Below are 23,328 nucleotides of genomic sequence, written 5' to 3'. Positions count from 1 at the left end.
CAAAACTTAAAAAACATGTTGTGCAGAGAAAGGGAACAAGCATTTAAATAGCACCTACTATATTTCAGGCATTGTGCTAAATGCTGCATACAGATAACAAATATGTCTGCTTGGCTGAAAAGCAAATGTGCAAAGGAAAGTAATATACAATTAAACTAGAAATATAGGTTGCAGCTAGTCTGTAGATAGGGCTTTAAATGACAGAGGAGTCCGTATTTTATCTTAGAAGTAATAGAGAGCCTTTGAAAATGTCTTGAGTGACCATCAAACTTGTGCTTTAGGAAAATCAATTTGGCAGCAATGTGAAAAACTGGATTAGAGATGGGACAGGAGACCAGTTAAGAGGTATAATGCTGCAATGAAGAGACAATGAGGGCCTGAACGAGGAAGGTTGTAGTACAAGTAGAGAGAATGAGATGGAGACGGGAGATGGTGTGGAAGTACAATCAGTAAGATTTGGTAACTTACTGGATATCTTGAGATTCTATAAGGCTCTCAAAATTATGTAGCCTCCAACACAGACTTTTTCTCTGGTACAGTGGCTTTTTCCATCATTGCTTTCTTTAGTGACAGTTCTACTTTGTCATATAGCACGCTGGAAACTGTGATGTTAAGAGTTCAATTGTGGTAGTGTTACTGCCATTAGTGGAGAAAACGTTGGTATAGAAGTTGATAGATTTTCTTCCATTTTACATCTGTTGTTTTCCCATTTTACCCTTAATTGATCTCATGATCACCTCATGAAAAGCTTTCTGTAAACTTATTTTTCCCTTAACTACATCTTCATATTTTAATAGGCAATATTGTCCATAATTTACTACTATCCTCGTTGGTAATTTCCAAACAAGTTTAGATTCTACTGGGGGGGAGGGGACGGACGGACCTGTGGCCTCAAGGCCATATGTGGCCTTCTAGGTCCTTCGGCACAACCCTTTCGGCCCAAGTTTTACAAAACAAATCCTTTTATTAAGGGGATTTGTTCTGTTCAGTTTAGATTCAATCAAAGGGCTGCACTTGAGGACCTAGAGGGCCACATGTGGCCTCCAGGTCACAGGTTCTCTACCCGTTCTAAACCAATATTACCCTTGGCTGTCATGTCTTCTATTTGGTAAGATCAAGTATTTGCTGTCTATGTTCCTTTTGTTCTCTCATCAATTAGATTTCCTTAGTGACAGTTCATGTTGATGACTGTTCCTTTACCTACTTCCCACTTTTTTTTATGTCAAGAATTTATTTAAATAAGACAAGAGCTATTTGAACTTATCTTCCCATTTTGATTCCTGCTGCTTTCATATGTATTTTGATCTTTGCTACGAAAAGTTGATAGTCACTATAAAGATCACTGATTGGGAAATGACTCCCACATCAGTAACCAGTTATTTCCTGTCCTTTTTTGAAGGAAGTATTCATGACATATAGGCATATGGTTTCTGTGTAATCTATAAACCTTCTTGTCTCATTTGTTTCTTGACCAAGTCAAATTTCCCAACATATTTATCATCAATCTTCCCTGTCTACCTATGCACAGATCAAATGAGTTAATGTATATATTTACAAATATGAGATATTGTTATTATTGATTCTACAAGTATTCTAAATGTTTAATTGTGAGGGCTTTGTCAATTTCTTCATAAATTTCTCTACTTGTTGATCCTCTGGAGCTGATGTTGGGGCATAAGCTTCAATTATTTTCCTGAGAGTGTTATTTAGCTTATGTTCTACATGGACATTGTGAGACAAGAGCTCATGAACTTGTCTCATGAAATGATGCGTCCTATTGTCTTTGGAGCTAGGGTGAAAGCAACTGCCAATTCCTTATTTGTCACTTTAAAAATAATCTAGTAAGTCATTCAACCATTTAGCTTTAGCATCCTTCTATCTTCTGATTTTATTTATAATTTAAATGTCAATATTGCTATGATTCAGTTTCTCCAACAGTATTCCAACTTCTAAGTTGCTGGACAAGGATCTCACTTTTATTGCAACAATACTTAAAAATGAATGTTTAAAGATGACATAAAAACTGTGTGATTACCCTCTGCTTCCTTTTCCATTTCTCTTTCACTTTCATTACAGAAATGCAAAAGGCTACAAAAGACTGGAGGTCACTTCCTATTTTTGCTTTGTGGATTGTCATGCCAAAGAATTTATCAACTAAGGCTAGTCTATTGGTGATAAATTTCTAAACCAAAGTATGGTCCGTAGATAACAGTCTTGCTAGAAATGTACTTAAAACCTGTCAAAAACAGTAGAACTTGTCAAAGTCTCCACTCATCAGAAAAAGCCTTATAATAGAAGCCACGTCACTCCACGATGAGACCTTAGAGTAGGATATTAAGAGCACAAAGAAATGTTATTATTTCAAATATAATGCCATGTCTTTATAATAAAAATTATTTTGTTTAGCCTGAATGATATATTCTAAATCTTCAATATTTTTTAAAATATTTATTTTTAATTTATAGCAGCTCTTTCTGCGGTGGCAAAGAATTGGAAATTGAGGGGATCCCCATCAACTCGGGAATGGCTGAACAAGTTGTGGTATATGAATGTAATGCAATACTATTGTGCTATAAGAAATGACAAGCAAGCTGACTTCAGAAAAACCTTGAAAGACTTATTATGGACTGATGTTGAGTGAAGCAAGCAGAACCAGGAAAACGTTGTACACAGTAACAGCCACGCTGTGTGATGACTAACTTTGATAGACTTAGCTCTTTTTAGCAATGCAAGGATCTAAAACATCTCCAAAAGTCTCATGATGGAAAATGCTTTCCACATCCAGAGAAAGAACTATGGAATTAGAGAGAAGATCAAAGCATACTATTTGCTTTTTTTTTCTCTCTTCTGTTTTGTTTTGTTTTGTTTCTTCTTTCTTGTGGTTCCTCCTACTGGTTCTAATTCTTCTTTACAACATGACTAATGTGAAAATAAGTTTAATAGGAATGTATATGTAGAGCCTATATCTTGGGGAGGGAGGAGGGGGAATTTAGAATTCAAAATTTTATGGAAGTGAATGTTGAAAACTAAAAATAAATTAATTAAAAATATGAAAAAAAATATTTATTTTTATTTAATGGCTCTTTGTAGAATCTCTTCTTGCTGAAATTACAAACATGAATCAGAATTGGTTTCTGGAAGACAGATGATGAACCTTCCCCTCTTGGTAAAAAAGTAGAGACCATAGATAGGTACTAACAGTTCCTATGTTGAACAGTTCTGTTGATTTTCCTAGGTTGTTTTGGATAAGTTTATCAGGGAAATGTTTGAGGTATAAAAAATAAAGGAATCAATAAAGCTTTTTTTTACAAAATAAAATAGAACTATGGTATTAATTTACTCTGGCATCATGACTAAATAAGACAGATCTGGAATGAAAAGAATTCTTAAAAATCAATGCTCTCTGTGACAACACAAATGACCATAGAACTTCCTGTTTTGTTTCTATATACTTTTTGTTTGGTTTTTAGAAAAGATTGTTTTCCTCATAAAGAATCAGGAGTATTTCTGAAGCTATGTTACCCTTAAGGCTTCTAATTTATTCCCATTTATCTTCAGAAGTTCTGTGTTCTAACTCAAATCTCTCCAATAGGTAAGAGTGAGAGTATTCAAATTTCCTACCTTGAACATAGTCATATTTCACTAGGCCTGCAGAGAAGACTTAACAATACAAGGTCCTGAGACAAGTTTCTACGTAAATATACAAGTAGAGTTTGGGGGACTGAGTGGGAGGAGAGAAAATACCGATATTATTTGAATGGTACCTTTTTTTTCCAAATAATTGCTTTTTCTAAAAGCAGATTCTGGTAGCTTCTTCTTCAAGGTAGATACTTCCATAACATATTTAGCATCTAGTTGCCGGGGTCTATCAAAAGAAAACCAGTGTAATAAAAATTAATGAAAAATACTTTTCAAATCTCAAATCTGAACTCAGATAAAAACAAAATTCTACCATTAACTACAACCCTTAGAATTCAATAATCTACAGACTGAGTAACTTGAGGATTAAGAAATGTCTACTAAAGAATTTGACATACAATTTCTTTTAAGAATATTATGGATATTTAATGCAGGTTCTAAGACATTATCTAAAAATATGATGAACATCTAAGTACTGCCCAAATCCTTCTTCCTGCTCCAACTCTATCTTGAAAAGTTGTGGCTGATTTTTAAGCTCTCTTCAAAAACTTTGGTTGTGACTGATAACCACTAGAAATGAGCCATAAAACAAGATATGAAGTTTTTTTAATACTTAATTTCCCTGTAATCTATCCAGAATAAAGGTCAATACTATCACTATACGAACAAATTAAGAGTAGTTTTTTATAAAGTGATTATCTAGATTAAAATAACCCAATTTTAAAACTTTTTACGGCTTTCTAATACTATAACCACCACCTACTGCTACTTCTACTACAAGCTCACGTTTATACAGTGCTTTCATTTGTGCAAAGTAGGCGCTATTAGTATCTCTGCTTTACGAATGAAAAAACTGAGGCTCAGCAACATTGTAATCTGTTCAGGGTCACATAGCTAGTAGGCGTCTGAGGCAGGATTTGAACACAGATCTTTCTATTTCCGTGTCCAATATTCTATCCACTACCCCAGGCTGCCTTTCACTAACAGAAGGGAAAAAAACCAGAACTGTCCTGTGATGAATGAAAAGTTGGAGAGACACAGCTTCTGGGTAATAATCAGTTATTACTTATGGCTAGCAAATAATTAATAGATTGAGGTCAGTGGCCTTCTCTCATAAACCAGAGGAACCCTGGAGGCCCCAGAATGCTTAAATACCCTTGAGAAGGAGTTGTCCAGGATAGGTGGAAATCAACTCTGATTGGTTAACAATAAGAGAACGAATATTATAAGAGGTGGGCTTACTCTAATGAGGGGCTGAGAGACATGAGTGACATGTCACTCTGGGACAAAGAGACTTATTTCAAGCCAAACCTCTCCTGCCTGGGCAACCTATACAAAAGGAATCCATCTCCACCTAGTCAATGAACAATGGTGGGGTAAGAATTCCACATAGCTAAGATGGTCTGAGTGGGGTGAATTTTTTTTTGGGCAGGATGGTGAGGCTAGACTTTAAATGAGGAAATAGAAAGGAAAAATCTGAATCCCCTCCCCTCCCCCCACTGTATTAATTGGTTATTAATAATCACTTCTCTCCGTCCCTTCCATTACCTTGACATTTAAACCTACACTTTCAACAGTTGGGATATAAACTAAGAGATCAATGGGAAACCACACAAATCTACTGGAAGATGACTTCCCTCCATATGATATAGATATGATTGCAAAGTTACCACATGCTGCTACTAGAGATATCACATACTGTAAATCAAACAATACATTTAGAGGATTCCAACAACCTATTCCAATATTGTTATTCCGGGGTTTAAAATAATGCTTATGATGGAAAGAAGACTCTTTTACATATTTTACACACGTACTGTTTTCCATCAGACATCTTTCCCCTATCATGTTATGCCTGTTGATGACCCTCATTCTTCTATGCATTATGAAGACCCTAACTTCCTACGTGGAAGGTAAGGAAGTAAGAAGTCAAATACAAGGATCTGGATAAGATTTTATCTTTATTTGTAAGGCTAAAAAAACTTTAACAATGACAATTTACATTTCTACTACAATTTTAGCATTTCAAAGTCACTTTTGTTATTTGTTTTTAACTGTAACAATTACATAAGGTTGGCAGGGCAAGCATTATCTAATAGATCAAGGAATTTATATGTAGATGTTCAAAATGATTTGCTTAATGTCACAGAACTAGTTAGTGGAGGAGCCAATACCAAAACCTGGATGAAAATTTCAAATGTCCTGATTCAGACACCACTGTACTAATTCTCTACAAGTTAGGCGCATATCTAATACGAAGATAATCTCAAGTTTCAAAATGCATATTCTTCTAAGTATTATACAACTATCAGGAGAAAATGAAAGTAAAAACTTACAACTGGGCTGGAATCACTGCACCATGAGGGGACCAGAGTGTTAAATCACATATCAGTTGTCCCTGAATAATTAACTGCCCTCTCCATGGGGAGATGAGAACTTCAGGAGTGAGGAAAAAGTGGGAGAAGAAAAATTGATAAATACACTCATAATAATTTCTAAGAATCTAAATGAAGGGTCAATTAAATATTCCCTTACCTTCATCGTCATATTCAATCCTATAGGAAAAGAAGGGAAAAAAAGAAATCAGAAAATATTTTTATAAAGACATAGGATTCAAACCAGGAAAAATAACTATTATTACTTACGTATTTTTATGAGCAAAAGTTGACATCTTGTTAGGTTCACTGTACTGAAAAGCCACAATTATGTGAGGAAGGATTTGCCTGGGTCGTTCAACAATACTGTTGTCTAAAAATTCATAGAGGTAATACTAAAAAGGAAAACAAAAATGTTATAAGGTAATAATGCTGAATTAATTATGTGCACATTTTATTTGAACTTTAAGCCACTCATAAATCTACCACATTATATGCAAAAATATTTATTATAGTTACATTTATTCATTGTCCATTTTAAGTGATTATACCTGACTCAGCTCAAAGGCTCGAAAGTAGCTTGTCTTGAGAGAAAGTTTGTTGATATTTGCAGCTACGTGGCAATCATAGCCAAAAGATGGACTGGTATAGCTAGTTGTGTAATTCTCAGGTACAGCCTTGACTTTTCCCTACAATAAACACAACAATGCTAATCAGAGGCCTTCAAACAATAAACTGAAACTAACAATACAGTTTAAAAGTTTTATTAAGAACTCAATCCTACATCAGGATTAAAACACTTAGTAATGAAACTGGCAAGATTAATGCATATGTATTTCAAGCTAAGATTTTCACTATAATTCCACAATATAGTTATAACTCATTATCTAAAAATCAGTTAGTACAGAAAGCAAAGCAGCAAAATATAGGAGGTAAACTTTTAAACTATGTTTTAAAAAATGTTTAAGGAGCCCTGAGAGGAAAAACAAAGGCCCTAAGATCCTACATGCCAAAAAAAAGATTAGATACAAATCATGCCTATGACAAAAGATGCCAAGTAGCCTGAAATACGTAAAATTTCTAAAGGGTTTCCAAATCCAAACATTTAAATATTAAAATGGAAAGTTTTGGGGCAGCTAGGTGGCATGGTGCATAGAGCGCTGGCCCTGGAGTCAGGAGGACCTGAGTTCAAATTCAGCGTCAGACACGTAACATTTACTGACTGTGTGACCCTGGGCAAGTCACTTAATCCCACTGCCTAGCAAAAAAAACCCAACCAAAATAAACAAACAAACAAACAAAACAAAACAAAACAAAACATAAAATGGAAAGTTTAGTCTAAGTCATCATTGCAAATAAAGCAAGACACAAGAATAACAAGACTAGGGCAAGTTGCCATGAAGTCAGCAAAAAACATGAGGAAGAGCACTTAACAAATTGCCTGCTCTTATTGAACATTAATAGGCTACTACCAAAAAGGGCCCATTTCCAAAAGAGAATCAGTACTACGGGCTTTTTTAAAATTCTGATTCTCTCATATTCCAGGTTTAAGAAAACTTGGAGATGTACCGTACTACTTTTCAAGAGAAAAAAGAGATTGCAGATTATCCTACTGTTCATGTTGCTGAATTAAAAGCAATAGTGTAATGGATATCGGCACCAACTAGATAAAAGCCAACAGAATTAATTTTTCGAGTGGCTACATCTAACCTGAACCAACAATAATTTGTGCGTAGCAAGAGACAAAGATCAAGCATTTCAGTAAAATTCCATAATGAATTACGACACAAATTTAGAAAATGTTATTTAAGTTGACAAGAACAATAAAGGCAAGGGCTGTGTTTTAATCATTTTTGTATCCACTATGATAATGCCACCCCCAAGTCTGCCTTGATATCTTAGGTGCTCAACAACTATGTGTTGAATGAATAAAAGCAATGAATGAGCTATGAATCTCATTTCCTAAATTAATCAGTATTTTCACAGCCATTACAAAAAGAAATTCCCACAAGGTAATGACATCCTAAGGAGATTAACTGTGCATTCTGTCTCTCCAGAGATATACAAATTCTTGCCTTCTTAGTAAGGGGACAATTTGATTCATACTTTCTTTCTAACAATCCTAAAGCTGAAGTGACTAATTTATGATAGTGAATTCCATTCTCTCTAAAAATGCTTTTTTGAAACCTCATTTGTCTTACTTGGGGAAACAGCATGGTGCCATGTAAAGAGTGTGGGATAAGGCCAGGGGACATGGATTTGAATCTTGGCTCTGCCACCTATATGACCAAATCAACTAGCCTCTCTAGTGTGCAAGTTCCTTGTAAAATGAAAGAGCTGCACTAGGTGACCACCAAGGTCCCACAGTTAAAGCTCTGTGTCTGTGATCCATGTTAAAGCTCTATGATCCTATGCAATCACTGAGTTAACTGTAATCAATAACAGATTATAAATAAAATATCTACTTTATTATTTTAATGTCTATAAAATAGCCACCACATTTTTTCTTAACTTAGATGGCATTTTTCTAGTGATGATGTGTAACTATGGTCTATACTTCTACACAAAACATAGGGAAATAAATGTTAATAAATTTTTGCAATAAAATTATATAACTACACATATGCTTTACCTTAATTAGATTAAAAATGACAATGTAGCCAGATTTTCCATGATACCAGGGTCTTGGACGAAGGCAGTCTGAATATTTAGAAATATATACACCTATAAGTGTACAAAAATATACATGAATATAAGAATCTATTAACTGATTTTAAAGAGATTTTCTATAAGCCTAAGAAATATAATACAGGACATTCAAAACTTGAGTAGGACTACTAGAATTGAAGGTAGAAATTGAGAACAGAGTTTAAAACTAAATTCTAGAAACAGAAAAGAAACAAACTACCTTATATGCATCTTTACTTGTGTGAGAAAATCATGACACTGTTTTAGACAGTGATACTCTTTTTTCAAAAGCAACAAGAGTAGAGATGCTACTGATTAAAACAGGAACACTTTAACAGTCTATATTTAAAAATGCAGATTGAATATATTTAGGCTTGGTTTACAGAATGATCACTATGCTTAAAAATTAAGAAAGAATTACAATCTAGTAATTGATAAAAACCTGTTAAATCACACTAAGTACCTCTCATTCATATTTAGTATATAAAATACATTTAATAAATTATCTGCACTTTAGTATCTCCATCTGTAAATGGATAGCAATATTTGCCATAACAGTTTCTTCATTATGACTATTAACAACAGTTATTTCAAATATTTATAAATAATGTGCTAGGAAAGTTCAAAATGCTATTAACTATATTTCAATCAATCTGCACATACCCTTTTCTGAAATAGCTATATAAAACAATATAATACTTAACATTAGAAAATTTTCTGGAATAAACATAAATCTGATTAGACTAACAGTCTTTGCAGACCAATTTATTTAAAACATAAAGGACGGCCAATTTCATTCACAAAATTTCTAAAGATATTATGTAAAACATGACACAAATGTGGTTATATATAATTTTCTAAAAGGAGAGAGAAAAAGTAACACTTAAAATAATCTTTATGCTAGTCTTCACACATTAATTCTGATACAAGATACAGTTAGTAACTCAATTTGCAAAGCATACTACTACAGAATTAAATATGGTAGGTTAACAGCTTAAGCATGGTACCTCCTATTTTCAATAGGAAGGAGATATCAGAACAAAGCTGAGATTCTATATGGTTGCTTTATCACCAATTTTGTGGCTAGGTTTACCAAGGAAAAGGGATGAGAAAGTTAAATAAACTCACACATCTAAGAATACTCAAATGTTTTAATTCTTTTCGAAAAATCACTCAACCAGAAAACATTTGGTAATCTGATTCCCAGGTTATTTCACAAGAAATACACTACTATATACTAAATTAATACTTTTATGCTCCAAAACTGAGGCAGCTAAAAACTAACTGGCAATGCTACATGTATCTTTATGCAAACCTAAACCCTTCGGTTCTATTTTCTTATCCCTACCCCAACATAAAGAAGCAAGACATCAGAATATAGGCAGTATTGGGTACAACGCAGGTATAAACGACAGTATTACAAAGGAAAAATAACCATTTCCCCCATATCTAAATTTAAGTATTAAATTTTTTCCTATAAAAACCAATCCAAACTAGCCCTAGCTTCGACTCAAAGGATCTAATCAGAACCTAGAGCTCTCTTAAAAACTCCATAAGCCTTTCAATTTGTTACCTTTATTTTCCCAGGCAGTCACCATATTGCCTGCTATTTTCTAATTTAATGGTGGACTAAGTTTCCTGGTCAATGCTCCTTACGTCCTATAAAGTTTTGCCCTCCAAAGCAGAGAAGCAAGGCCCAAACTTAATTTTAAAAGTCAAGAAAGTCATTCCTATATTTAAAGTCACGATACTTATTAAATCTGTTACAGAGATAAAACTTCTCTATAGATTCCCCTTACAATTATAAATTTTGTAAACTTGCCATCTTAGCAAAGCACAGTGGATCAGTTAAACATACCTGAAAATCTTACCTTTTGTTGGATCACCCAAGGTAGTGACAGTACTGTTGCCTACACAGTCCAAGTTGACATACCAGTTTAGCCTTTAAATAAAACAAAAGAGTTATAATCAATAGCTCATGATTTTAAGGCTATTAAGGTCTTTAAAATATTAAAATTAAAATATTAAAGGTCTTTAAAATAATCTAATCCACTTATGATTTTACAGATGAGCAAAACTGTGGTCATCGATGCAGAGAATTAGTAGGGTGGGAAGAGAATGCAAGTATCCTAATTTCCCAAGCCCCAGGTTTTCTTCACTATCAATTTTTAGAAAAGTGACAAAAATTTTGCCTTCTCTATTAAATGAGTCACTAACAAGAGCAAGATGAAATTTTCTTAAAATTCAAACACTATGGGAAATATCATGAAAAGATAAAATTTTAAACCAACAACTCACTGCTTTTTTTTTTTTGGCTAGGGTTTGAGCATGTGCCATAGAAATGTCTATATTTCCAATGGCTAAAGCCCAAAACAAATTACAGTCGGGTTCAGATCACCAAGTGAGAGAAAATCATTTCATTCTAGCAGTTATGTATACTAATATACAAAATATTATTAAAACTAGTACTTTAGTAAATAATTATTCATTAACTGAGAACAAGGAGAATGGGGAAAAGTTTCCAGTTCTACTGGTAATACTCCCTAAGTGACCCTGAACAAGTTACCAAACTTCCCTGGGGTTCAATTTCCCCATTTGTAAAATGAGGAAGATGGTATTAAATTTTCTTTAACTTCTTTTCCAATTCTGCGACCTTATGACTTTAATGTTAACCCACCCTTTCCCCTTGAACCAAGACACAGACTTCTCGGGCAGACTGTCCCCACTATTTACTCTCTGTAATCTTCAAATACCCTCATCTACTAACTGCTTTCCCTTGGTCAACAAACACACCCAATTCATGCTTCTTCCATTCCTAATGAAAAGAAAAAATAAACTCTCCCAATCCAGTTATCTCTAATAACTATCAGCCTATATCTATGCTCACCTTCAAGCTAAACTATTTGAGAAGGCCATTAGGAGTCTCCCCTTCCTCTTTTCTCACTCTCTAAACTCTCTGCAACTCAAAATTTCTCCAAAGCTACCATAACTTCTTAACTGCCAAATGTAATAGGTTTTTTCTAATCCTCATCCATTCTGTCTTTTCTTCAGCCTTTGACAATGACAATAAATTTGATTAACTTCCATTTATGCTGCTTATATCTTATATGTACACAGTAGTCTGCACAGTTTCCTCAATTGGAATATGAGCTCTTCAGACAAGGATCCTGTTTTTTTGCCTTTCTTTTTAACTATAGTACTTAGCATATTGCCTAGCATGTAATAAGTGCTTAATGAATGTTTACTGACTGACCAAAGCATTGTCTTTATTGTCTTTAATCACTGCCAATAAGGGAATAGTGCTAAAAATTATGTATTTATAAAGTCATAAACTTCTCTAGGCACATAACCTGAATACAGCAGTACACTTTCATACATTTTAAAATACTAATTCTAAAAGACAATATGACAGTTTAGGTTTCCAAAGTTAGACCTTAAATTCTAGAAAGCACATGCTATCCTGAAAAAAGTCACTTTAAAAATCTCTCAAAGGTGTCAAGAGACACCTATAAAATTAAAACATGGAAAAATGAAACAATTTCTCCTCACTGAAATGCAATACTAATACTGAGCATCATCACTTCCCTTCCCCCACCCTCACATTCCCCACTGCTTCCCAAAGCTTTGTTTATAAATGTATTTGAGGGCAGAAATTGAGGTTACATTCAGATTGTTTTTCTTGAAGATAATTTTTGAATAATTTATTTGCCCTGCCATTATACAGAATGAAGAACCAAGAATTCTATAAGCTTTGAAGGCCAATCTAAAAGATGTGCAGAACTGCACATTAATATGCATTTTGTACATGAATTTTAATTTTTAAAATTCAATAAATTACCTTACCTGATTTTCGTTGTCAAACAGAAGAAAACCACAAGTTTCATGAAGCTCCTCTGTAGTGTAGTTGCTTGCTTTCTTTTGTTGATAAAAAGTTTTATACTACATAAAAGAGAGTGAGCATTAAAAGCTATCAATGTACTATTTTGTTGGTAAAAAAATATAGAGTATTTGCCAGCCACCCTTCTCCTAAGAGACAGGACTTGAAAGACAAATAAAATTTGCTCTTTTTTCCCCTTTTTTGACTCAAAGTCAAGAAGACTGGGGTTTAAGACTGACACACACTGGATGTGTGACCTTTAATACTTTAATCTGCAGAGAAGCTGCTGATCTGCATTGGTAGAAGAAATTCCTGGAAGCTTTTCTATGCCAATGAAATCATAGGTCTTGTAAAATATATGTATTCTCACACACACACACACACACACACACACACACACACACACACACACTTTAATAAACTACACCCATGAGGATGATTAGGTTTATACTTATTCAAACTGAAAAGCTAAAGCTCAAATGACAAAAAGGAGCTAGTATATTTCTTCAAAAAAAAACCAAACATCTACACATAATATCAACCAATTTCCTCACCTCCTTTAAGAAACAGTCATTTTTCACCAAAGTCACTTCACTGTAATGAAAACCTTTCTCAGATGAAGAGTTCAAGTAAGAAGTATGCAGTACTGAAATTGCTCTCTGGAAATCAGAATCTGAAGTCACTGACAATTTCTGAAAAACTGTAAAATACACAAGGAAAAGTCAATTGTTATAGATAACATAATGACTGAGATAACAGACTCTAAATATCACTAAATATTAATATTTAGCCAGTTTCCCACATACAACTATTAAATTAAATGATTCAATTCAACAAACTTAATATAGGTAAAGTGCAGGAAGATACAAAGAAAAAATAAAATAGTCCTCGCTTTGAAGGGGCTTACATACTCCCATGAGGCAATGGCATGCACCCATATGAGTACAATGAGGTAACAACTAGAAAATTCACAGAGGAAGTGGATTCTCAACCATTCCTAGCTCAGGCTAGCCCAATGATTCAGGCTTGGGATCGGAATGCCATGTAACAGTCTTGGAACACAAAATGCAATAAACACAACTTAGGAGTTAAAAAGGATAAAATTCCTAGTTGATAAAATAAAATGTCATTTTACATCTGCATTTACCACCAAAGACAACAATTAAACTAGAAAGGCATCTCCATAGAGCAGTGGAAATTCCACTAAATATCCAATTCACTTACTCCATATAAGTTAGATTTCTTACCTCTCTAGTACTCTTGACCAATGAAGCTCTAAGTCTTTTCTCCTTAAAGAGAAACCACTCCAGCCTACATAAAATAAATGCTGTTCTTAAGTTGAATCTTGAAGGAAGACAAGGATTCTAAGAGGTAGACATAAGGAGAGAATGCATTCCAAGGATATGGAAGGGCTTGGGTGAATGTCTGAAGGTAATAAATAAAGCCAAGGGTTGAGCAGATAGGATTTAAGCCCCGCTGGCCTGGAATACAGAATCCATGAAGAAGTACAGTATGAAGAAACTATAAAAGCAGGACTGTGAAAGGACTTAAATGCTAGGCAAAGGAGTCTATATTTTATCCTAGATGTGATGGGGAGCAACTGATGGCCTACAAGCAAAGGAATAAACACTGCCAGGCTTATACCTTATTAGGAAGATTATTTTGGCAACCAGAAAGATGGACTAGAGAAGAAAGAGCCTGGAAAAAGGAAGGATGTTACAGTAGGACAGATAGGAGTTAATGAGAACCTGAACTAGAGTGGTGACTGTGAGTAGAGAGAAGAGCATGAACATGAGAAAGGTTAAAGAGGTAAAATCAATGAGACCTGGCAACGGACTGAACACAAAGGAGAGGAAGGAAGTCAAGGATGACTCCAAGTTTGTGAACCTAGATGACTAGAAATATGGTGAAGTCATAAAAAAAGCATAATTCTTTGAAACAAGGTGAGGTTCAGAAGCAACAACTACTGACAGTCATATACAGCAGTTAAAAGTTTACAAAGGTTCTAATTATATACATTATCACATTTTGAGCCTCACAAAAATGATAATAATAGCAACACTGATACAGCCACTTTAAGGCTTGCAAAGTGTTTTACAAATACTACCTCAGTTAATCCTCAGAACAATCCTATAAGGTAGATGCTGTTATTATCTTCCCATGAGGAACCTGAGATTGAGTTGCTCTGAGCTAATCTGAAATAATATTTGAATTCAAGTCTTCCTGATTCCAAGTCCACTACAACACCTAGCTGCCTATAACAACCTGCAAGATAGTTATTATATTACCATCAATATTTTACAGAAAATAAAACTGAGGTACACAACGGACTCTGTTTTGAACACACAAAGTTTGAGACCCCTAGAGAACATCTCTGAGGTTTCCAGCAGACAATTTAGGAACTGAACTAAAGAGGGAGAATAGGCCAAAATATACATATTTCCTTGTCTTTGGCATAGACACAAGAGTTGAACCAATAAGAACATATAAGCTCACCAAGGAAGAGGTTGGAGAGATATTAGAGTGCAGGCCAGGGCACAGAGGGACATCTACTTGAAGAGAGGGCAAGAGGACTTATTCATACATTAAACAAACACTTGTTAAAGACTCAACTTATTGTGCTAGGTAATAGGCTAGCACTGAGGATATAAACACAAAAACAACTCCTCCCCTTAAGGAAAATATATTCTATTGGAGGGGGAGAGTTAAAGATGTAAAAAGCATATACAAAACATTTACTAATGTTTTGATATATACCTTTGGAAATACATATACCTATGGTATATATATAGGTATGAGAATGGAGGGCCCTAGCAATAGGTGGAGATGAGGACAGGGCAGGAGTAGGAAGCAGCACTTAACCTCAGTCTTGAAAGAAACAAGATGAGAAGGGAGAGCACTACAACGATAAAGAATTGTCAGAGCAGAAGTCAGAGTTGAAATGCAACAGGGAGGAGGCCAGTTTGGCTGCAAAATAGGATGAGTCTTGACAGGTAGGCTGAGCAAAGATGACTACCTAAATGCAGTCATCTCCCACCTACCCACACCAGAAAAATGCTGCCATTTCCACCAGAATGAAATCTATTGAGACACTACAGTAAGGAACTTCTTCAACCCCAGAACTGCACAGGAGATCAGCCTAAAGGACAAGGGCAAAAAGAAAGTGTTGCAAGCAAGGCCAGCTCTAGCACAAGATAGTGGAACTATAGATGGGCCAGAGAAACTTTTGCCTGCAATGCCCTGTGCCCAGAGGCAGCAAAAGCCAAGGGTACTCCTAGAAAAGGGACCCCAAAAGCCCCAGTTAATGGCAGCGACCAGTATAGGGTAGAGTAGATATTCAAACTTTAGACTCAGATATTCCAGGCTCAAGGGATCTGAGGTACTTTTTACTGTCCTGAGATGCCAGAAAGAACACTAAAGATCCAGCACTCTGAACCTCAGGATTCAGGAAATCCTAACTATGAGATTTATATGGGAACCCAAGGGGAGACCAGGCAAGACAAACCACCCCACCCAAAAGCACAGGAGGGGCAAAGCTGGGCCCTGGGACAAAGTTCCAACTCAGAAACTAAAGCTGCAGAGATGAGTAAATTTTTTAAAAACATTAACCAGTATGAAAATAATTGCAGCTCTAAAGGTCCCTCATAAGAAAGAGCAAGCAACTCTATACTAATGGCAAGCAGAGACTCAAAAGGAAAAAATGAATTTTCCACAAGGACTGTATGAAGTAGAGATTTAAGAGATTTTTTTAAAAATGAGATAAAAGTTTTGGAGGAAAAGATAGAAGCAAAATAAGTAGCTGAGATGAGAAAGTGGTAAAGTTTACCCAAGAAACAGATTCTGAAAACCAAGAGACCAAATACATCAGTGATTCCATGAAACAGCAAAAAATATTAAAACAAAACCCAAAAGACTGAAAAAACTAAAGAAAACATCAGATACGTAATATCAAAACCAAGTGACCTGGAAAACTAGTCAAAGAGAGAGAATTTAATAATGTCTAAACTCTGAAATCATGCTATTGTCACTGTTTTGTAAGAAGGCCTGACACCATATTTCAAGAAACAATAAGTGAAAATGGTCCATACATATTAGAAACAGTTTAAGGCAAAATGAAGATAGAAAGAATCCACTGGTCATTTCCTGAAAGGAACCTTAAGAGTTAAAGTCCCAGGAACGTTACAGATAAAATTTAGCTCTATATCAATACTGCAAGCATACAGAAGAAAGCTCAATGAACAAGAAACCAGTCAGGATCACACAGGCTCTAGCAGCTTCAACTATAAATAAAAGGAGATTTTGTAATACACCATTCCAAAAGTAAAAAGATATAGACTTAACAACCAAGAATAACTTAACCGGCAAAACTAAGTTAAGTTTTTACAAAAAAAACACCAGACCTTAAATGAAACAGGAGGACTTTCAACCATTTCTGAAGAAAACACCAGAACTGGCAAGTATTTTGAACTTTGAAATACAAACACAAAAGTCCAGACAATGAGAGAAAATAAGTTTAAAATTTAGAAGGAGCTGTATGATGACGATGTAGTGCTAACATCCAATATGGGGAGAAGAAACATTCTCATTCCTCTCCTCAGTACTTTCCCAGGCTCTGACTTTACTGTCTCAGACTTTCCCTTCCCAAACTCAACAACTACAGTTTACCAATTCAACTACACAGTCTTCTGCTATCATCCCCTTATCCTATCATCATCCCGAGTCAAACTGCACCTAAATTAGTCCATTAAATCCCATAACCTGCCTTCTCTGCTCCTACTTACATATTGCTGCACAGAGCTGGAGGAAGTAACAAGGCTATGCTGAGTGGGTTCATTTCAAATTTATGTTAGCTAACCTCATTTGGTATTCACTACAGCAAGGCAATCTTTTTATTCCTTCCAACTGATTCCTTATTTCACTCCGCACACAAAGTATTCCAAACCTTCTCTTCCATCTTCCAAGCTCGAACACTCCCTGCCCCCCACTTCCTCAGCTGCAAATCTCATTTCTTACTTTACTGTCTCTTTCTCTTCATTAAAAGACCCCTATATTTATACCCTAGTCTCTTCTCCTTTTCCCTATTCTCTAATGAGGCCCTTCTCCTTGTCAAATTCAACTCTTCTACATATGCCCTTCATACCAGAATCCTCTCTTCTCCAGAAGATTGCCTTCAACAATCATCCCCTCTCTAATCTTCCCTGGCGCTGAAATATATACCCAATTCTCCCCCTTCTTTAAAAAATCTTCACATGACCCTACCATCTCCTCAAGTAATATTCCTACAGATTCCTCCACTCCTTCTCAACCAAATTCCTAGGGAAAAAAAACCCTTTACTTTCTCTCCTCTCATTCACTTTACCCACTGCAATCTGGCTTCCGACTGCAACAACAACTACCTGCACCAAAATTATGAATATTCTCTCTTGCTTGCCAAATCTGATAATATTTTTTTTAAGTCTTCATCCTTCACTATTTGAGCAGGAAGCTAAATGAAGAGTTGAGCCTTAGTCCTCTGACACCATTAAGTCTTAAAAAAGGATAGCTTTGCTTTCTTTAGGGAAAAACTACTCTAGTCTAGATTATATAGAATAGATTTTGCTCTTAACAGAGTAGATCAGGAAAAAAAAGAATTGCAATCAGCAATGAAGACTCACTTAAGATTAGAAAATATTAATTTATAATGGGTTAACACGTGTGCCTGAATTCTCCCATTAGCACTGAGCAACACAGAACTAAGTGCAAAGGTGGTGACTGAAGGAGGTCCAGGGATGAGGATTACAAGATGTGATAGTTCAAGGACATCGCCTAGATGAACAGATCAACTTTAGATTTTTGGACCATGAAAAGAAGAAAGTAAGTCCAGAGAATAATGTAATGGATTGAAAGAACACAAAGAGATAAAGAGAACAGAGCTTATAACAAAGATGAAGAAAAAGTATAGCAAGACTGGGATAGATGTAAACTGGAAGGCTAGGAGATTATAATCGGAAAGGGGAATTTCAGAGTTTGAAATCACAAAGACAACATATGGATAACAGAAAGAGAAAGTATGTCCCTGATCCTGTGGGTTATCTAAGGTCATGAAAGTTGAGACTAACGACTTAGGAAGCTAGGGTGTTTGAGGGGTCACTACATGTATACTAAAATAAATAGGAAATAAATAAAGTATGAATTAAGGCAGAGGTGGAAAGGAAAACTGAACTAATTTCTAAACTCTTTAAGAAGGATAGTAATATGCTGGAGGCAGGTATAATACAACAAGATAATCTGGACATTAGACAGATAAAGACAACTGCAAAGGAGGAAGAAGTTGTAGAGTAAGGAAAGCCAAGGGAAAGTCCAGAATCCAGAGTGGGCAACAAGGAGTGTCAGCAACTCCTCTTCCTGGCCCAATGTGTTAGGAAACATGGGAAAAGTGTAAGAGAACAAGGCAAAGAAGTGTCTTATGTGACCAATCAGATTTTTTTAACACAAGAAGATGGAAAGAGTATAAAACGGAGGTCTAGAACGTAAAAGAGTTTGACAGGAGAGCAGGGCTTCAAGAAACACAACGAAATAGGAGATCAGGGGGCAGCTAGGTGGCACAGTGGATAGAGCACCGTCCCTGGAGTCAGGAGGAACTGAGTTCAAATCCGACCTCAGATACATAACACTTACTAGTTGGGTGACCCTGGGCAAGTCACTTAACCCCGTTGCCTAGCCAAAACAAAACAAAACAAAAATTAAAAAAAAAAAAGAAAAAAGAGATCAGAAGAAAACTGGAGGGGCATCACTGAAGTGGATGGATAAAAATATAGAAAGAACTATGAGGAGAAAGAATTTTCATTTGAGCAGATGACAACTCTGAATCACAGAGTTAAGGAGAACAAGATATGGGAGTTTGCTAGGCATAGAACGGAGGAAAAGAACCAATTGATCAGAGCCTTTATGCTCCACTCTTGGAAACCATGGAAGCTCAGTTATCAAATGGTTAGAATTAGAGATCTAGGGAGCCTCATTATGCATCTAAAGTCCCTAGGTTGTAACGAACCCATACATTCAGTGTAGGCTCTGTACCTTTGCCTCAAGATGTCAAAAATAAAGCACACCTAACAAAATATCATATACCTGGAGCAACTAACTCAAACCAATCCAATAATCATTTGTTTAACGTCTACTATATACAAGATATTTTTACTAGGTGCTGAGGATACAAAGTTGAAACAAAAACAATCCCAGCTCTCAGAGTTTATGTCTACTGGAGCATAGGGTACACCATGTAAACATAAATATATGTAATAATAGATGAGAGGGAGCATTAATAATTAAAAGGATTAAAAGAGGTTTCCTCAGAAGACAATCCATGAGGATAGCCATGAAGGATACTAGTACGTCCAAAAGGTGGAGGTGAGGAAGGAGTACATTTCAAACATGGGGGACAGCTTGTACAAAGTGACAGAAAAAGGAGATGGAATGTTGTGTTTGGGGAACACCACATAGACCAGTTTGGTTGGGATACAGAGTGAATGAAAAACAATGTGCCCGAGAGGTAGCAGCAAAATTAATAATTTTCCTAACTGTTGTTCATGAGTGATTGTTAGTAAAACTACAGCAGAGCAGAGGGAGGGGTAGGTTGAAAGGGAGAGGAACAACTTATTAGAGCAAGGAAGAAAATAACAGTACCACATATATACCCATAATCTTTGTGCTTCTTAGGAAAATTATGTGAAATGACAAACAGCCTGAAAATTCATTATATGGAATGTCATTATCTTAGTATTAACATTCACTTCACCAGTCTAGGCTGAGTTCTAAACCCTTTTTTGGGTTCCAAACTTCCTAATTACAACCATCCTTCTAGTCACCCAGGTTCAGAACTCAGGGGTCATCCCTTGACATATTCTCTCGCCCCACACCTTCATATCCAATCTGTTACCAAAGTCTGTCAATTTTTACTTTCGTAACATCTCTCATAAGCACCCTCTGTTCCTCTGGTCTAACACTGCCGCCACCACCTCACATACCTGGAATATAACAACAGCCTGCTGGTTGGTCTCCAATGCTACAAGTCTCTGCTCACTTCTGTTCATCCTTCACTCAGCTGCCAGTGATCTTAAAATGAAGGTCTGACCATGTTACCTCACCTTCCTCCACTCCCCCACTGAACAACTGCAGTGCTTCCCTATCACTTCCAGGATCAAATATAAAATATTCTGTTTAATATTAAAAGCCCTTCTTAACCTCTTCCCTCCACCAATCTTTCCATACCCTACACAGCCCCACATACTCTGCAATCCAGTGACACTGACCTCCTTGCTGTTCCTTGAACAAGACATTCCATCTCCTGGATTACATATATATGAATAATAATGTGTGTGTGTGTGTGTGTGTGTGTGTGTGTGTGTGTGTGTATACACACACACACACACACACACACACATATGTATGGGGGGGTAGAAAATCAGGTTTAAGTGACTTGCCCAGGATCACACAGCTACTTAGTGTCTGAATCTGATTTGAACTCAGATCTTCCTGACTCTAGAGCCAGTACTCTATCCACTATGCCACCTAGCTGTCCCTTGACTCCATGAATTTTTAATGGCTGTCCCCCATACCCAGAGTGTTCTCTCTCCTCCTCATCTTCTCCTGTCTTCCCTGGTTTCCTTCAACTTCTACATAAAGTCAAAACTTCTACATGAAGCCTTTTCCAACCCCTCCTTAATTCTAGTGTCTTTTTTCTTCTGATTATTTCCATTTTATCCTGTATATAGCTTGTTTGTAAACAGTTATTTATATGTTGTCTCTCCCATTTGACTGTGAACTCCCTGAGAGCAAGAACCGTTCTTTGCCTTTCTTTGTATCCTCAGGATGTAGCATGGTGCCAGGCACCTAATAAATATTTATTGACTGACACACTCCTTAGTTTTTAACAAATCTTCCCATATTCCCAATTTAATACAAAATAAATTATATTACGCACATGCACATAATAAATAAAATAAAGAGATGAATTTTTCAGGCAACTAGGTGGCAGCATGGATAGAGCACTGGGCCCAGAGTCAAGAAGGTCTAAGTTCAAACCCAGTCTCAGACACTTACTAACGGTGTGACCATTCCTTAACCTGTTTGCTTCAGTTTCCTCAACTGTAAAGCTGAGACAACAGCACCTAACTTGAAGGGCTGTAGCGAGAATCCAATGAGACAGTATTTGTATGGCACCTGGCATAGTTCTTGTGCCACACAGGAGGCACTATACAAATGCTTCTTGATTTCTTTATTGCCTTCCTTCCCTTTCCCCTAACTTCTTAAAGAAAAACTACCCTCTTGACAAGTTCCTCACGCATTCTGAAGGTATGCTTGGGTTGAGAACCCCTAATTCTAGATTCTAACCTCTCAGGGTGAGCACTCAACTAGTTCATCTTTAAAATGAGGGGAGTGGGAGTAACTGATCTCTAAAATCTATTCAAGCTCTAAAATTTTATGACGTTTTTCTATAATAGAATCCTAGCCCACTGACAGCAGTATGGTATCTAAGACCATGTGGAGAATCAATAAATGTCATCTGCAAAGAGAAATTATGATCAGTTGTTTTTCAGTCACGCCTGACTCTTTGTGACCCCATTTGGGTTTTCTTGGCAAAGATATTGGAGTGGTTTGCCATTTTCTTCTCTAGCTGTTTTACAGAAAAGGAACTGAGACAAACAGGATTAAGTGACTTGCCCAGGGTCACACAGCTATTAAGTGTCTGAAGCCAGATTTGAACTCAGGAAGACGTCTTCCTGACTCCAGGCCTAGGACCACCCAGATGCCCCACAAAGAAATAGCCACTCATTTATCTGGCTTTATGTTTACAAAGTAAAAGGCAATTTTTTTTTGAAGATTCAGTTGACAGATTTCCCAAGTAGACTGTAGCTTGACTTATCTAAGCAAATATAAAATATAACATGGGATGGGGAAATAGGTAAAATTATCACTCACTTCAATAACAGAGGCTTTGTTAACTAATCAAAATTTCTCTGAATAGCTTTCAAAGAATACTTTCTAGGGACTGGCAGAATAACTATGGAGAAAATTCAGAATAAGGCAAATAATTACTGGAAAATAATTACCGTAATTTCCTATTTAGTTTGAGACACTGAACAATAACCTCTGAGATGTTTGTGAATCCACACCTGAATAGTTAATAGTTTGTGAATCCACAACTGTTTTCCATTGTCCAGGTCCTAGTCATTGTACTTTGCAATACTCTTCTCTTCCATTCTCATCTTATCACAGAAACTTGATGGGATTTGGATACTACCAGACCTAAACAACTTTCAATAGAGGGAATAAGAAAAAATAAATGCATTTTTATTCTTATGTTTTTTATTCTAGTCTAATAACAGATGGTAAGATGGACCTGTGTTCTAAATCCTGAAGTTATTACATATCTCAGTTCTCCCACTGTGATGACTAAACTTAAGTACAGTTGGCTTCCCTGAAAAACTTATTTCAGTAAATCTTCTATTTGTGCCTTACATACTACTTTACTCAAAATAATAAAACTCAAAATAAAAAAATAACTATGTAAGTGTAGTTATATTCTTTGCAAAATAACTGAACATTGTAGCTCCCTGTTCAACCCTCACACAAACACGTTTTCCAGTACTGCAGACAGTCTATTTATTTGGCTTATCTTTCACATAATCTTGGACTCATCGTCTCTTATTGAACATACTCAGATGTTTTCCTGTTGCCAGTCTGATATTTTCCATCTTGCTCATTTTCTAA

The 23,328-nt window shown here is 35.9% G+C and overlaps 1 protein-coding gene across 4 annotated transcripts in view; it reads right to left on the bottom strand.

Moving 5' to 3' along the window:
* The window catches only part of TASOR2 (transcription activation suppressor family member 2), a 95,152-nt gene that overhangs the window by 47,589 nt on the left and 24,235 nt on the right, over window positions 1–23,328 (bottom strand). For all 4 annotated transcript variants that reach the window (XM_078156335.1, XM_020973703.2, XM_020973702.2 and 1 more), the window contains 9 exons: window positions 13,134–13,279; window positions 12,546–12,641; window positions 10,574–10,644; window positions 8,647–8,738; window positions 6,566–6,703; window positions 6,285–6,409; window positions 6,175–6,194; window positions 5,976–6,075; window positions 3,765–3,865 (listed from right to left, as the gene is read on the bottom strand). In XM_078156335.1, the coding sequence (XP_078012461.1) occupies window positions 3,765–3,865; window positions 5,976–6,075; window positions 6,175–6,194; window positions 6,285–6,409; window positions 6,566–6,703; window positions 8,647–8,738; window positions 10,574–10,644; window positions 12,546–12,586 (688 nt within the window). In that variant the 5' untranslated portion in view covers window positions 12,587–12,641; window positions 13,134–13,279. The remainder of the gene's footprint in view (window positions 1–3,764; window positions 3,866–5,975; window positions 6,076–6,174; window positions 6,195–6,284; window positions 6,410–6,565; window positions 6,704–8,646; window positions 8,739–10,573; window positions 10,645–12,545; window positions 12,642–13,133; window positions 13,280–23,328) is intronic.

The sequence above is a fragment of the Phascolarctos cinereus genome, unplaced genomic scaffold (assembly GCF_003287225.1).
Source record: "Phascolarctos cinereus isolate Bilbo 61053 unplaced genomic scaffold, phaCin_HiC Scaffold_1;HRSCAF=81, whole genome shotgun sequence".
NCBI classification, from domain to species: Eukaryota; Metazoa; Chordata; class Mammalia; order Diprotodontia; family Phascolarctidae; genus Phascolarctos; species Phascolarctos cinereus.
This window is presented reverse-complemented; position numbering and strand designations above follow the sequence as displayed.